The 17,818-nt window shown below is 35.8% G+C and overlaps 1 protein-coding gene and 1 long non-coding RNA gene across 2 annotated transcripts in view; one reads left to right on the top strand and one right to left on the bottom strand.

Annotated features, from left to right (window-relative positions):
* LOC132556869 (uncharacterized) overlaps positions 1–5,172 on the bottom strand; it is a 79,102-nt gene extending 73,930 nt beyond the window's left edge. Inside the window, exon 1 of the long non-coding RNA XR_009554484.1 lies at positions 5,103–5,172. This is a non-coding gene — a long non-coding RNA (uncharacterized LOC132556869). The remainder of the gene's footprint in view (positions 1–5,102) is intronic.
* The window catches only part of LOC132556867 (CLIP-associating protein 1-A-like), a 139,624-nt gene that overhangs the window by 58,585 nt on the left and 63,221 nt on the right, over positions 1–17,818 (top strand). The window contains exons 9-13 of the mRNA XM_060221308.1: positions 12,435–12,539; positions 12,971–13,099; positions 14,159–14,197; positions 16,789–16,859; positions 17,268–17,360. Of these exons, the coding sequence (XP_060077291.1) occupies positions 12,435–12,539; positions 12,971–13,099; positions 14,159–14,197; positions 16,789–16,859; positions 17,268–17,360 (437 nt within the window). The remainder of the gene's footprint in view (positions 1–12,434; positions 12,540–12,970; positions 13,100–14,158; positions 14,198–16,788; positions 16,860–17,267; positions 17,361–17,818) is intronic.

Raw genomic sequence — 17,818 nt, 5'->3', positions numbered from 1 at the left:
TGGAAAAGTTTTTTATCTCGAATGGCTGTATGGAACAAAATCTATATTTATTTGCTTTATAAGAATGCTGATATACAGTGTAGATTTAATAAAAGTGACATTCTCTTTAACAAGATAGTGTAAACTATATCAATTTCATAGTCTTTGAAATGCTTCATGCCGTACCATGTCTACTTTTACCGCGAACATAATTCCGTTTCCCATAATCTTGTGGTGATTGGCTGCTATTGACATATGGTAAGTACATCTGTACTTGAATACTTCCACTGAGGGCTTCTTTAAGGTTTGTGGGTAAGCCCTTATGACTTTCAGCAAGTATCTACATATCCTTATACTTTCACTAAGGGCTTCATAATGACTTGTAGTCAGCCTGTTATATTTTTTACAAATATAATGATTATTTTGAAGAGAGTTTTAAAGACTTGTGGCCAGTCCAGGACATATTACAGACATTTTCTGTGCTCAGATCCTCAGTAACTCACTTAATATTTCAAAAGAAGTGTAAATATTATAAGAAAAAGTCTTGCTTACAACAGCCTAGAGCAGCATCTTAGATCTTGAAGTTGTAGACTTTGAAAGAAAGGTGGATTAGAATCGTCTTCAGAATTCATTCAATTTGATGTTGAGGGTATTGTAGAGGGGGTTATATGGTGATCTCCTTGAGAGACTGTGGAAGACTTACACAGACCATTGAATTGGCTGGTGTGCAGCTGTAATGTATACAATCATGGTTACATTACAGCATATGTTTCTCTTCTTTCCGTATGTGTGAGACATGCTCTCTCTCTTTCTCCCTAACCATCTGGCAGTCTCGAAGTCTGGTATGCCTGATGTGTTCTAAAGCAGTCTTCATTATTCTTCAGAAATATGTACCCACATACACAGTATATAGAAGTGTTAACCCAAATTGGAACTTGTGTACATTCTTGTCAATAGAATATTTGACATGTATTGCAAAGAATGTACTGTAGATGGGATGCAGATATGGCTATGATAGCTGCAAAGTATAATGTATACATAATAACTACGAGGTAATCCCTCCCCCTCCCCCCTCCTAACACTTGGTCTTGTACACTTCATCTCAACTTGGAAAAAATTGAAAGGCACTTTGTCTATGATGATGTATGTGTACAGTGTGCCTTGGGAATGAGATATTTTATATTTATGCGGTTACAGAATGGAAACTTGACAGACAGCAAGGAACATTGGGAACTCAGGAAATGCACAGCTCTCAATGGAAAGCTGGTGTAATAAGGAAATGAGACGAAAAACAGCATATTATGTTTACTTTCCTTTTCCTTCTTCTTCCTACCTATTTCTTCCCTCTTCCTTTCCTTCTCTTCAAATATTTCATCTGCAGTCTTAGCAATACAGGTTGATATTTGAAGGAAAGTACAAAAACAAGTAGAATAAGACATTCCCCCTTCTTTCCCCCTCTCTCAAATGAATAAAGAAAATGTTAAACATATGTTAATCAAATCCATAAATCACTGCTTATGTGAAATCAGTCACTTTATACTTGAAGTTGAAAGTTTTAGAAATTCCTTCGTGGGAAAATAAATCTAGGAACAATGTAAAAGATTTAGTGAGATAAATTTTTGTAGCTGATAATGTTAAGACTGGGATGGTTGACTTACAACATCAGCTGTTGTCAGTGACAGTGTTAAAGTTTACCAGGAAATTATCAGGGGCAAGCATCACCTAGGCTTTTTTAGTACATTCTCGTATCATATAGGAATTATACAAGGCTTTGGGTACATTATATCAAGCACACATAGATAGCTTCTCCTCTGTAGGACTGGTCGACAGTTGTAACATAAATCAATGTCTGTGGATCAGTAGTTCAAATGCCTTCTTAAAAATGTGTAGATTTGAAAAATAATTTAACAACATTGGCTTGACTATGTTAACTTGATCAGAGTGATGATGGGTAAAGGCTGTCCATACAACACCAGAAGGATCACAGAATATGTCGCTGATAAGGACATGATTATAGGCAGGGAGGAAAAAAGTCTGGAGATGGTTTGATTTGTATGAGAATGGAAGGGGAAAGAATAAAGATAAGAGGCTGCATCAATCTCTTATTTCTAGTATCCTATAGTTCTTACAGACTTGTACGATTATGTGACTTCAAAGGCAGGCTTTACGCAATCTTTCTTACTTAGTTATAGGCTTTTAATATCTTGTGAACCTTTGAAATTTCCATACAACTTTTATGGCTACAGTTTTGAATTGCCTTGTAAAATCATTTTAAATGTTAGAAGAAATAAAATAAAAGCTACCGTTTTTAATATTTATGTGAAAATAGCTGAATAATGTTTGAGGCATTCATCACTTGTCATTTTAATCAGGGCATGACAAAATACGTAAAACAGAGAGTACATGAACAGTGATGAATGAAGATGTCTATTTTCCATGCCTGGGTGGTCATGTGAAATTACCATGATTAGGATCATAGGTTACTAAATATAGTGTTAGACTTTTCCATACAGGAAATAAAATATTAGCAATTTGTGTCAAGCACTCTGATTTGAACTCCCGTCCCCTCCCCACACACTGGAAATAAAATAATAGCAATACATTGTCAAACGCTCAGATTTGATCAACCTCCCTTCCCCTCCCCTGCTGCTAAAACAGATTTAATTAGGGCCCCGCATCGCGATGCGGGTGCCCTATAGTAATCACCTTGTCCGTCTGTCCGTCTGTCTGTCCATCTGTCTGTCCATATATCTGTCTGTCCATTTTCATTGGATTTTGATGTTTGCTTTCCTTGACACCTGTCCATATATTTCTTAATAAGGAATGATGAGATTTCGATGAAACTTGCTTATGATACTTGTTTAATATAGTCCCTCAGGTATGACAGTTCGATGTTTGGCCAAATTCCGTGCATATTTAATGAATTAGCTGTGCAATCTGATTGGCTGAATGTTTTACATGTTGTACTAGCAATATGTGTTTCGCTTTTACCGCGCGATATCTTGTAAGGAAACATTGCCGGCCTGTGTAGTAATGGGAAAAATTGCTTATGATAAAGTTGCCTGCCTTGGTTGTAATCGGTAAAATTTCCTGCTCAGGTTGATGTTTGCCAAATTCCGCCCATATTTAATGAGGCTGCTGCAATCTGATTGGCTGAAAAATTTACATGTAATGTCGGTTTCGCTTTCCTGCGCGGTATCTTTAGAAGGAATGATGGGATTTCGATGAAACATGCTTATGATACTTGGTACATAAGTCGCTTGCTCAAGTTGGTTGTTGTCCAAATTCCTCGGATATTTAATGAAGCTGCTGCAATCTGATTGGCTGAATGTTTTACATGTCTGTCGGTTTTGCTTTCCACGCGATATCTTGAGAAGGAATGATGGGATTTCGATGAAACTTGCTTATGATACTTGGTACATAAGTCCCTCGCTCAAGTTCGATGTTTGCCAAATTCCGCTTGATATTTAATGAGGCTGCTGCAATCTGATTGGCTGAATGTTTTACAGATCATATGTTGGCTGAAGGAATGTTTGGGATTTCTTTAAAACTTGCTTGTGATACTGTTGTACATCAATGTTGGCCTGATCAGATAATGTTGGCCCTGTCCTGTCTGTTGGCCTGATCAGTTTTGGCCTGTCCGTCGATCCATATATCTGTCCATCTGTCCATTTTCATTGGATTTTGATGAAAGTTGCTTTCAATACTTGACACCTGTCCATATATTTCTTAATATTAAGAAACTCAATCATAAGGGGTAGGTATTATGCGGGGCCCTTCCTCGACATTGGTCTAGTTATTTATTGTTTTGAGATCTTGATGCAGATTTGTTTAATATAGCTATCTCAGGTATGACAGACTTGTTAAAGGTGGTTTAAAGGCACCAGCAGGCATCAACCAACCAGTCATTTAATGAATTAGTGTAGGAAAATTAGGTCAAGAATAAGTTAGAATTACCTGTTGTACTAGCAATATGTGTTAATTGTCTGGTTAGAATTACCTGCCTAGGTTGTAATTGGTAAACATTGCCGGCCTATGTAATAATGGGAAAAATTGCCTACCTTGCTTAAAGTTGCCTGCCTTGGTTGTAATCGGTAAAATTTCCTGCCCAGGTTGTAATTGTCTGGTAAAAATTTCCTGCCCAGGTTGTAATTGTTTGGTTGAAATTGCCCGTCAAGGTTGTAATTGTCTGGTTAAAATTGCCCGCCAAGGATGTAATTGTCTGGTAAAAATTGCCTGCGTTGGTTGTAATTGGTAAAAATTGCCTGCCCAGGTTGTAATTGTTTGGATGAAATTGCCCGTCAAGGTTGTAATTGTTTGGATGAAATTGCCCGTCAAGGTTGTAATTATCTGGTTAAAATTGCTTGTCTTGATTTTATTGTTTTGGATAATGTTGGCCTGATCAGATAATGTTGGCCTGATCAGATGGCCTGATCAGATAATGTTGGCCTGATCAGATAATGTTGGCCTGATCAATGTTGGCCTGATCAGATAATGTTGGCCTGATCAGATAATGTTGGCCTGATCAATGTTGGCCTGATCAGATAATGTTGGCCTGATCAATGTTGGCCTGATCAGATAATGTTGGCCTGATCAATGTTGGCCTGATCAGATAATGTTGGCCTGATCAATGTTGGCCTGATCAATGTTGGCCTGATCAGATAATGTTGGCCTGATCAATGTTGGCCTGATCAGATAATGTTGGCCTGATCAATGTTGGCCTGATCAGATAATGTTGGCCTTATGTTACTTATTAGAGTCATAGTGACATTGTTTATTATTTTTCCATGATGTATTGATGATGCTTAAAACTTGTTGAATTGACATTGATATAGAAAACAACATTATGGCACACATCACTTACTGGTACATAGGGTTATTGTTATTTCTGAAAGATCAGGAACATAAACATCAGAAAAAAACCTTCCTGGTTTGATGAAATTTCACAGAATGAAATATGTATTGATGAAATATTTTTGTGATTTTTAACCTGTGTTAAAGCCTGCAGATGTCAAACATTAGAGACAGGTACTTAATTCACTCATACCCTACACACATGAAGTGTACAACACCCATTCATCGACTGTTGGTTGGCATGCATGTGTACATGCAGTAGTACTTACCTTGGAGCTGTGGGTACGGAGGCTGCCTCCCTCGACTGGCTACCCCTCACAGGGTGATGATCACAGTGTGATGGGGATACCATGCTCCAGACCATCTGGCACTCCAGTCCATTGGCACCTCCTGCTAATAGCTTGCTAAGTAGCACCTAACAAGCATTTCGCTTAGGCTGCTCACGTTTCTGAATTAGCCTTTTACAATAGGAGACTGGTGTTTTGATTTCGACTTTCACAGAAGAAAACCTATGTTTTTAATTTTGATATTTATACAACCTCAAGGAGAGGTGTGTTTTATAATTTTGGTTTAGACAGCTGGTATTCGAGGAGGAATTTTTTTCTTGGCTTTCTGAGTCACTGTGGTGTTTGAGAATGGGACGCAGTCTCGATTGACTAGGCAGAGATAATTGACTAATAATCCTTCTGTACGAGTCAGCTGATTGGTGTATGGAGTGGCTTCCCAGCATTCCTGGTTTCTCTGATGTTTAGTTTCTCAACTTTTTCCTCAAGGAGTTTTCCTGATGAAGATGAACATGTTTCAAGTCCTTCGTAATGTCTTGTTGTGTTAATCTTGAAGAATCTACAAGTAAATGTACACAAAATTCAAACAAAACATATTCAAAATTTCTGTGATCTTATGTGAAGTCTTTCATAGCTTCAAAAATCTAACGAAGTCCAATTTGATGTGTGTTTAGAGTTTGATGTATAGAATTTCTGAATCATGAAGAGGAAGTGATGAGAAATTATTTAAACTTGATTCCAATTTAGTCTTGTGGAATCATCACAGGAGGAGATCATACTTCATAGTCACAGAATCACTGAGGCAGGAGCTCACATATTCCACATCACCAAGCTTGGAGCTTGTACAACCAAATCATTTCATGAAATCACAAAGCTTGGAGCTTGTACATTTAATCTTTTGTGGAATCACCAGGCTAGGAGCTTGTACATTTGATCTTTTGTGGAATCATCAGGCTAGGGGCTTGTACAGCCATTCTTTTGTTAAATTGCCAAACTTGGAGCTTGTGCTTCCAAACTGTTGTAGAGTCATCAAGCTTGGATCTTGCACTGACAAACTGTTTTGTGTTCAATGAGTTAGTACGATGTTTGGTTCTTAACAAAATTAGTGTGGATATATCAGCATCATTATTAGTATTCATTGGAACAGCTCATTGTAGCTGAAGGACAGGCTGTTATGATTGGTAATATACAGATAACTAGATAGTTTACAGCCAGCTGGTGGACCAGGATGTTATCCTGCTGGACAAGGGTGTATGTATATGATGGGAGATTATAAATAATTATGTAACCAGGATATATGTTGGGGTAACTCGGAGTCAGAAATGGTTTCCATCAAGGAAAAGATCATACAGAAATACAAGGCTTTCATTGGCTCCACTAAGAAAGGTAAACATATGGGTACTGATTTACAGTATCAGTGATAAGTAGTGGAGACAGATAGTCCCATTAAGTTGTATTGTTCTACTGTGTTGTTGTATGTACTGTCTGCTGTACATACTGGCTTGGTTTTTCTGGTGAATTCACTTCATTACCTAATTTTATCTTAATCTGTATGATAATTATGTTTAAATGTATTACACAGTCAGATCATCTTGTAACATGTCTTAATATTTCAGAACATTCAATGTATCTTAAAGCCAAACATTTTGTAAATCTTATTTTCTCTGATTATTTTTTTTCAAATATGTCTTACATTTAAATGATCTTGTAAAATGTCTTAAATATCTCTTACAATGTTGTAACAAATTTGTCTTACAGTTAGCTAATATTGTAAAGATAAAGACATTTTTATTTGGGAGATAGTTTTCTGAACAAGTTATGCAACATGTGGACTCAAATGTAGATTAATTATTTCTCAGTTCTAAATATAGATATATGTGTAGATAGCTGTGGAGAATGTTTACAAATTATTGGCTCATATCTGCACCAGTATAGCATAAAAATCACATTCTCAGGGTCCTCTCCCCATCTGCTTCCTATCCTCTTCAGAACATCATAAGTCATCATATCCTGTGGTGATTTCTTCTCCATTTTGTTAGTAACCATTCAATCATCCTTGGTCTTAGTCACAAGAAAAGAGATTATGACTGTGTGACTGTTGGAGGGATGAGGATAAGAAGGAGGAGGGGGAGGAAGAGGAGGAGGAGGGTAGCTACTACAGAAATAGGGTCAGGGGAAGGATCAGTGTAAACAGTATTAGACACAATACAATACACACATTCTCTGTTGTATCAGTAGCTGGTATCCTACTGGGATGTAGTGTCTAGTGATGCAATCATTTTCAGGCATAGGGACTGATGGTTAGGAATGTTAACAGTACATAGGGACTGATGGTTAGAAATGTTAACAGTACATAGGGACTAATGGTTAGAAATGTTAACAGTACATAGGACGAGTCCCTTGAAAGTTCTGTAGCTCATGTCACCACTAGTGACTCCAGTGTTCCCTATGCCTGATAATTCCTATTTTTATAATAATTCAGTTATTCTCTGGACTCATAAATGTTAGCATTGTCCACAGCCCCACTCTGGTGTTAAATATTTCCATTGTCAGATAACAGGTAAACACCCTACTAAACTGTTTTGTAGTGCATATAACTTCAAATTGGGTAATAAATTTGTCATAATGGGCAAAAACTTGACTAGTTTCAAAGGGCTGGCAACATTTTAGTCCAAACTTTGCATCGCATTGAAATAACTCAACGTGAAATCCTGATGTACAAACAAACAGCCAGTTTGGTATGTAAAACTTGTTATTGTCAAAGATCTGATAAGTCCCATGAATGTGTTGTCACATCATACAGATGGAAGAGCTTGCTTATTTCATTGTAACTAAAACTTTCAGAATTTTGTAAAGTGGATCAGATTGTACATTATCAGCTCAACATTAATGTGAAAGCTTTTTAGAACGTACTATTCATCATCAGCGTAGCTGTCAATGCATTTCATAAATTTCGGAAAAAGAAAGAAAAAAAATCAAATCCACTTTCACAAATTTGATTAATCGCGATTGTGATGACATGTTTTGTAGAGGGTGTCAAACAATTTGGTATTCCAGACTTTTTGCTGGTTTGGTGCTTTGGGCTGAGATCCAGGTTCTGCAATGTTGTCGATTTTGGCTTGCCTGTGTACATTAGGTTTTGCTATAAAATTGATGTTTATTCTAAGGTAGTGTAAAATTAACCAATCTATGTAATAGGTACCCACATCTACTTAATGCACAAATTGATAATGAATTGTTATATAACTTTCCACAAGAATATATCTGTTAACATATTTATTCTGGAGTAAGCCCCTGAGACTAACAACCTAGTCAGATGGTGGGCTTATTACAGGACATTGTAGTGGTGTAGGATGATAATTCTACAGAACAGTGATATAGATAGGTGGGCTTACTACAGGACATTGGAGTGGTGTAGGATGATAATTCTACAGAGCAGTAATATAGATAGGTGGGCTTATTACAGGACATTTGAGTGGTGTATGGATTTATTGCATGCAGCCTTTTAGTTTAGTTGGTACCTTGCTACGTAAGGGTTATATGTCCTTTAGGTTGAAATTATATATTTGCTGCCAATATTGTCGAGGACAGATAGCCTTGATAAATGGCAGATATATTACTGTCACTACCCACTTCTGTACATGACTTGCACAAATTATAACATTTTTTTTTTATTCTTCTCTAGCCTTATTACATAATATTTCCTTTCACAATTCACCTGAACGATTGACATAATTGGTTCATACTGAAATACTATAGCTACCTCATGTGTAACCTACTCTAGCTCCGTGTTTAGGGCAGTTTTTAAGGTTTCCCATGCTGATAAGAATCTACAACATATACTATCATAGATGCGTTTGTTGGACTTTTTACTTTCCTAGATCTAACTGATACCAGTGATGAGTAAAGATAAGGTTACAATGTGAAGGCCTCCCCACACATAGCTACCCTGTCCAATTCCTACATTCATCTCTCAAAGATACACTCAAAACTTATGATTTAATTAAAATTTACCATTTTGGTAAGAGAATACCAGCCAAGGGTAGGTCTAGAGATGTTTGTCTGGTTTATTAATTTACATAAATACTTGCATACCTCCAGGTAGGTAATGAGAGCAGGCCAGGTCGACTGTGGATTATACTTAAAACAGCCATTAACATACAGCTGCACTGCTATACTATACAGAATGTATACATGTTGCAGTTTCTACCTAATTTACACTGATGTACATTCCATTTGGTAAATGTGTTGTCTAAATATGTTCTTAGATTGCACATTCATTAGTCAAAATAGTGGTAATTAATGTGCAATATTTATATCAAACTTACAGTAATGGCCAAGGACTTGGAGATGAAGGTTTTGTTTAAGTCATTAACGACAACTTGAGGTTTTACTCAAAGTGCATTACTTAAGATTATAGCTCTAAATGAAACAAATACCTTACTCTACCTAAAAAATACAATGTACCTTACAAAAACATCATAGCAAATAACTTACTCTACCTAAAAAATACAATGTACCTTACAAAAACATCATAGCAAATACCTTACTCTACCTAAAAAGTACAATGTACCTTACAAAAACATCATAGCAAATACCATACTCTACCTAAAAAATACAATGTACCTTACAAAAACATCATAGCAAATACCATACTCTACCTAAAAAATACAATGTACCTTACAAAAACATCATAGTAAATACCTTACTCTACCTAAAAAATACAATGTACCTTACAAAAACATCATAGCAAATACCATACTCTACCTAAAAAATACAATGTACCTTACAAAAACATCATAGCAAATACCTTACTCTACCTAAAAAATACAATGTACCTTACAAAAACGTAAGAGAGTTTATTTGTAAATTATTAAATGGATGGGGTTTTACATTGATTGTAGAAGCAACAAGAAAAAATGTAGTATATGTTGATCAGTGAAGTTAGTAACATTCACCTTATACAAGTTGCAACATTCCCATCCTCTTTCCTTGGAAGAAAAGGAAGGGGGTATGCTTATTAGGAGAGGTTGGCTCATTAGGTCAAATACAGCCTTATTTTTGTGTCAATTTATTGTTGCATTAATCTGGTGAAAATAGTGAATGAACTAGATTTTGAGTGTGTGCAAAAAAAGTATATTTTTTTGTACCGTGAAAACCTCAAAAGACAAATTGTCTGATCATTATTTGGGACTCTAACAGCAATGTTATCATTATCTGGGACTGCAACAGCAATGTTATCATTATCTGGGACTGCAACAGCAATGTTATCATTATCTGGGACTCCAACAGCAATGTTATCATTATCTGGGACTCCAACAGTAATGTTATCATTATCTAGGACTCCAACAGTTATGTTATCATTATCTGGGACTCCAACAGTAATGTTATCATTATCTGGGACTCCAACAGTAATGTTATCATTATCTGGGACTCCAACAGTTATGTTATCATTATCTGGGACTCCAACAGTAATGTTATCATTATCTGGGACTCCAACAGCAATGTTATCATTATCTGGGACTCCAACAGCAATGTTATCATTATCTGGAACTCCAACAGCAATGTTATCATTATCTGGGACTCCAACAGTAATGTTATCATTATCTGGGACTCCAACAGTAATGTTATCATTATCTGGGACTCCAACAGTTATGTTATCATTATCTGGGACTCCCAACAGCAATGTTATCATTATCTGGGACTCCAACAGTAATGTTATCATTATCTGGGACTCCAACAGCAATGTTATCATTATCTGGGACTCCAACAGTTATGTTATCATTATCTGGGACTCCAACAGTTATGTTATCATTATCTGGGACTCCCAACAGTAATGTTATCATTATCTGGGACTCCAACAGCAATGTTATCATTATCTGGGACTCCAACAGCAATGTTATCATTATCTGGGACTCCAACAGCAATGTTATCATTATCTGGGACTCCAACAGTTATGTTATCATTATCTGGGACTCCAACAGTAATGTTATCATTATCTGGGACTCCAACAGTTATGTTATCATTATCTGGGACTCCAACAGCAATGTTATCATTATCTGGGACTCCAACAGTAATGTTATCATTATCTGGGACTCCAACAGTTATGTTATCATTATCTGGGACTCCAACAGCAATGTTATCATTATCTGGGACTCCAACAGTAATGTTATCATTATCTGGGACTCCAACAGTTATGTTATCATTATCTGGGACTCCAACAGTTATGTTATCATTATCTGGGACTCCAACAGCAATGTTATCATTATCTGGGACTCCAACAGCAATGTTATCATTATCTGGGACTCCAATAGCAATGTTATCATTATCTGGGACTCCCAACAGCAATGTTATCATTATCTGGGACTCCCAACAGCAATGTTATCATTATCTGGGACTCCAACAGTTATGTTATCATTATCTGGGACTCCAACAGCAATGTTATCATTATCTCGGACTCCAACAGATATGTTATCATTATCTGGGACTCCCAACAGTAATGTTCTCATTATCTAGGTCTCCAACAGCAATGTTATCATTATCTGGGACTCCAACAGTTATGTTATCATTATCTGGGACTCCAACAGCAATGTTATCATTATCTGGGACTCCAACAGCAATGTTATCATTATCTGGGACTCCAACAGTTATGTTATCATTATCTGGGACTCCAACAGTAATGTTTTTGTTCTGATGTGTATATAAAGGCAGGGAAGGGGAAAGGAAACCTATTTGATGAAACACAGGTGTGAGCTATTTCCTCTTCTCCCCTCCCTCCCATTCCTACAGAGAGGCAGAATTTTGAGGCAACTTTGTAATGTGGCATATTAATCATTTGTAAATGTGTAAACCAACCAGGTGATTAATTTTATATAATTAGTCACAGCATGCTTAGAATTACTGAAACTGGAGTCCTTGGCTACACTGCAGTCTTGGGGAGTTTGTGTGTTTTTCAGCTGTATATTTATATGTTTTGTCAAATGTGTAATTGAAAAAATCTGGTTTAAATGGAAGGGTTAAACACGAGATAACAAGATGTCCTAGATAAAAATGTGTTACTGGGATCTCCGACATTTATATGACATTATGCTTTGAAATGTTTATATAATGAGAAGTATTCCTGTGTACATTGTGATATACACAAGTACCTTCACCTTGCAGTTGTGAAGAATGTTTGCCGTCTGTGCCGCCTCACTATTGATGGCCCTGCAAAGTCTGTTTCTAATTAGAGCTGAACAGACGGCACTCATTTGTTGTTGCTCTAAGTTTTGGTAACACTAAGATGAAAACTGAATAACCCTGGTTTTGTCTTTGCAGCACCAAGTCGGGGAGGCACTGATGATGAGCTCGACTTTGGCCGACCGTCCTCCTACCGTAGTGGCCAGACCAAGCGCAGTACTAGTTCGTCCTCCGTACCCAGAGGTAAGGGGAGATAACTATTGTAGTAAACATTGATGTATCGAGTGCTTTTATCTCAGCGTAAGGAAAAAATAAGGACTAAAATCAAACATTTGCTTTTCTCATGAAATCTCACTAAGGAAATCATAATTTGTTACTGTCTATTGTTTGTGATATTGAGTATTTGGAATCAATTTAAGATGAGATATACTACAGAAAATAATATCACAATAAACACACAGGTCTTCATTATTGATATTGCAAATAACTTGATTGGCTTGATAATTAGTGATATAACACTGAACTTCATTCACCTGATTACAAATACGATATCACAATAAGGTTTAGGTTCTGTTTCAGACTTAAATCACAATTCAAATAAGAACAAATTTCAAAATGTTATTGCATCATTGACTCATGTTTGCTAACTTTCACAAATTTTTTGATTTCTGAAGCTCCAAGCCGAGGGCCATCTGATTGTGATGATAATGAATTTGCTCGGCCTCTATCCACTAAAGTCCCACAGGCCAAGAAGACGAGCAGCAGTGGCCTTGCCTCAGGGAGAAAGACACCCAGTGCCTCAGGTATCTACTAAACCTCCGGGGAGGGATTGTACTCTATCAACATTGCTTGACATATACATTTTGTTAAAACAATTCATGATTCAGGTGTCACATGATTTATAAAACAGCAGATTATCAAACATCAGAAATTTTGCCTCACTTCAGGTATACTGTAATTTTAGCCGTAAGACATTTTTGGTGCAAATCAGAAAAGAAATCTTTTGGAGGAAAAATATTCTGATCGAGTATTTGTAATAGTTACCTCCCTTCAAAAATCAGGGACAAATTTGATAATTTTATCAATTAGACTAATTCTCTTGTGTAAATTAGCAATTTCTATAATATTTAGCTGAACTGTCTTTCTAGAATTCCATGTCGTGGACAATTATTTTGAAGTTGTCAAATAATTACAGTTTGGGTGTCATTATTTTGAGAGACTTATAGTCCAGCCTTGTTATTGCCCTGTCCATCATGGGGAAGTTTCTGTTAAATTTGAACAATGTTGGTTGATACAAAGGTTTCCAAGGCTTAAATACATAAATTCAGCACTGAAAAGTCGTGCTGAAGTTAATTTACTTGTGAAATCTTCTTCAAATGAATAATTTATAAATCCTGAATAAACAGATTTAGGTACCAGTCGTTCTTATCCTCAATAAATATACCTGTCACTTTACACAGGTGGTGCAAACTTATTAACATATTTCACTATTTTCACTTAATGTTATCATGATTAACCGATGTGAAAACATTTTCACCTCATTGCAAAAGTACACTACTATAACTTTAAATCAATGCACTTTTTATACTTAATTACTAAATTCATTAATTGTTCCATTTTTTGTAGTAAATTACATTGTAGCATCATCAATTATCATATTTGATTTCTTTTCCTTTTAATATTGGAGTCCAGAAAAGTTCAATCAAATGTTTCCAGTAATTTGTGGTATCATTTCTGTGTAAAATCCTCTAGTTTCCATGGTTAACCCATTTTTGGGGTTACGGGATGTGGGGTAAAGGTCACAATTAGTCCTTGACCCTTACATTAACCTCCTCTCGTCTTTCTCTTACTAACTTGGACAGCCGTCACCCTGAGACGTCGTCGATCCATATCTAGCACAGGTAACAAACTGCTTTACTTCCCCTTCTTGTGTCTTTTGTCTGGTAAGATTTATAGAAGGTTTTGTTGTACGTTTAATTTGAAGTCTTTGAATCAATTCTCTCCCTTTGATTTGTGATAATATTGCATGTGGGTTATAAATAGATATACATATTCCAGGTATCACTAAATTATTCTTGAAAAAGTAGTCTTATTTAAAAAAAATATTTCATCACATCCTGGCCAACACTCTCAAAACAGACCACTTATTAGAGATCTAGGAAGATTGCAGAGTTTTTGGAGTCAGAGTATGTTTAATATAAAAAAAAATTGAAAACAATCTTTAAAAAAAAGTCTAACTGCTCTAGTGTTTCCAGCCAGGATTTTAACTATACATTTTTGGAAGAAAATTAGAAAAATTATGAAATATAAGGAGATCCAGGTATAAATGTGTGTAATGCCTAATGACATGAAATACTGCGTTTGTATTTGTTTTATAACAACCAAATGTTATTGTTCATTTTTTCTTTTTTCTTTCTCGTTTGGAAAGTTTTACCGTTTAGTGTAAACACTGGAGTTACTGTTACCCTATGTACCCCAAATGTACAATGATTGGTAGTGATGTAGATTTTAGTGATTACTGGAGATGTATCACCTCCAAACAGCCGATACCCTCACTCAGAACTTACTCACCAATACCTGTACACTATACCTCTGTAGTCACAACACACAGCATCATTGTTCTCTCACATCATCACCTGCCCTTCCCTTACATGTGCAATGGTATATGTCCTGCCTTTGATGTGGTGAAATCTAATTAGTACCCCGAGGGGTCATGTCTTTCAGTAAGCCACCTCACATCCCTATCAGCTGTAGATGTCTTCTATTTAACTTTCTTTATGGAAGAGTCTATATTCAACCCTGAGGGGTTTATCCTTCTGGTTAACTTCATTTTTAAAAAAACATTATACCTGAAAATTTCTTTCTTTCTTTCACTGTTTTTAAAAGCAGTAGCTTGAATTCAGTGATTAATATTGTCATTTTGTGTGTAAAATGTCCCCAGGATTGTAACTTTGTGTGGTTGTATTTATAACGTTGTGGATTTCTGACAAGTATTAATACTTACTAGTTTTAGGCGGACCTTTTTTACCTGAAGCAATTCTCAAAGATGTATAACTTATACTAAGTATGGTGTATTGTAATGATTAACGGATGTTATGTATCACTGGTCACTAATGGTGAGTTTTGTGGTCAGTAGTGTGTCATTGACCACTAACAGTTGTATGTGTGGATTTTTGTTGTTCGGATAAAAAAATCATTAATGATGTCGCATCAATTTGTGCCCGTCCATAGAGCACTTCGTTATTGGTTTGGTAAGTACTGGTAACCAAAGTTTTGTGTGTAATTCATTTTTAATGAAGTTTATATACTCCCGCGATTAAATTGGGGTGTATACTAGAATCGCCTTGCCCATCTAATGTAGATGAACATTGTCCGTCAATGCATTTGCTAAGTTTACAAAGTGCCAGTACAATATGGAGATGTGCCCCTTAAAGTGACTTTGCTTTTTTTCTCTTCTGTTTTCAGAGAGTTATCCCCCTTTTACATTAAAATTAACAATTTTGTCCAGCCATACATTTTGAGAAACAGCTGTTTTCCGAGTATCCAATTGACTTGAAATTTGGTTCCATCTTTGTTGAACAGTACTGTTTAACATGGATTAATGAATTAATGGCGTTTTCCTTTATTTTTCCCAGAATTTTGGTTGCCCTAATAACTGGCAACTAAAATACTACCAATGGTCATTACTTGTTGTAATTCAACAAAGATTGACTATGGTCAAATGGCATAACTAATTAAAACCTGTAGTAGTACATATTAGGTGTTTCAGTTACTACGGCAACCAAATCCTGGCCTCTGATTGATTTTCATCTGTTTTTTACTTTTTTCATAGAGTCCTGATCAAATTTGGTATATATAGAAGTCTTTGCATCTGGGAGGGGTATTAGTAATCCTCATGTTGACAATTCTACTTTGTTTTTTTGTACGTCAGTTGTATTTTGTTTGATGTTTCTGACTTTTTCGTCAGTTCAGGAATGCCTGTTAGTACATTTTTAAAAATTGTGTATGTATATAATTTATTAGAATCTCTGTGGACATTGTCAGAATGTAGTCTATTCTTGTTTCTCAACCTTCCAATATCACATTGTAATCTAAAATACTCAAATTATAGAAAATATAACAAATCTATACTACACAAATTAAAATTGATTTCAAATTATTGATGTATTAGCATTATTAGTTAAATATTTTTAACAGATTTTAAGCATTAACTATTACATACCAGTTATAACCAATTTTTAAAAATAAGTTTCTTCTCAACTTTTATATTCACAGCCCATTAAAAATTTTGTATTTGCTGATGATCATTATACAATTCAAGTTTAAATAAAAAAGATTTTATAAAGAAATATTGACAAGATAATTGATAGAAATATTTCTAATTTTCAGTAGAAACCTCTTATCACTACAGATGGAGTTTAAAAGATCACAGTTTGCTGTGTATGTCAATGTAATGTGACTTTCTTTACCGGTTTGACTTTTCCTGTTTAAGGATCATCAGGAGCAGGCAGTGTGGATGAGGATTATTTCATGAAGTCCTTTGAAGATGTAGCCAAAGTACAGGTGAGAAAGCCCATCAACTTTCTATATGTTTGTAATAGTAGTCTGCTGAGAGTACTGTTGTTTGGAGTTTTCTATTCATCCAAAACATTTTTGTCAGAAAATTTGCTTCTTTTTGTAGGTACATTTAACCTGTCGATATTTTAGTTATCATAAATATTTGTCTTCAAACTGATTTGTAGAAATTCAAATTGATGTGAATAAGATACGTCAGTAAACATCTGTTTATTTTACGATATCAAAGACTTCGTAATTGTCATGGCTAATGAAACAGTTGAGACCATCTTGGTGTCAGTTAGGATAGGGTTTTACTGTGAAAGTTTTGTAGAGCAATCAGCCTATACATTGTTCTGCAGTCTACTTTGATATATACATATTCTTTTGACAAACACAAGTATTCTGTTTTTTCAGTTGTTTTCCTCAAGAGATCTCCATGATCAGATGACAAAGATCCGAGATACGCTCTCCGATCCAAACACAGCCTGGGAAAAACGTCTTGATATGGTGAGTTATTTTTAGTCAATAGAATCATCTGTATTTCTAACATTGTCAAAACTCTAACATCTCAATCAGTTCATATAATAGATATTTGTTATTGCTATATATATTGAGAAATAAGCCCATGCTTGGTGATAAATCCTCCACATTTCTTGCTGTTCAGTGTCCTGTAATAAGCCCATGCTTGGTGATAAATCCTCCACATTTCTTGCTGTTCAGTGTCCTGTAATAAGCCCATGTTTGGTGATAAATCCTCCACATTTCTTGCTGTTCAGTGTCCTGTAATAAGCCCATGCTTGGTGATAAATCCTCCACATTTCTTGCTGTTCAGTGGCCTGTAATAAGCCCATGCTTGGTGATAAATCCTCCACATTTCTTGCTGTTCAGTGGCCTGTAATAAGCCCATGCTTGGTGATAAATCCTCCACATTTCTTGCTGTTCAGTGTCCTGTAATAAGCCCATGC

The sequence above is a fragment of the Ylistrum balloti genome, unplaced genomic scaffold (genome assembly GCF_031769215.1).
Source record: "Ylistrum balloti isolate Yb309-2 unplaced genomic scaffold, AGI_CSIRO_Ybal_v1 Utg370598, whole genome shotgun sequence".
Taxonomy (NCBI): domain Eukaryota; kingdom Metazoa; phylum Mollusca; class Bivalvia; order Pectinida; family Pectinidae; genus Ylistrum; species Ylistrum balloti.
Note: the sequence above shows the minus strand (reverse complement) of the source record. Positions and strands in the feature narration are given on the sequence as shown.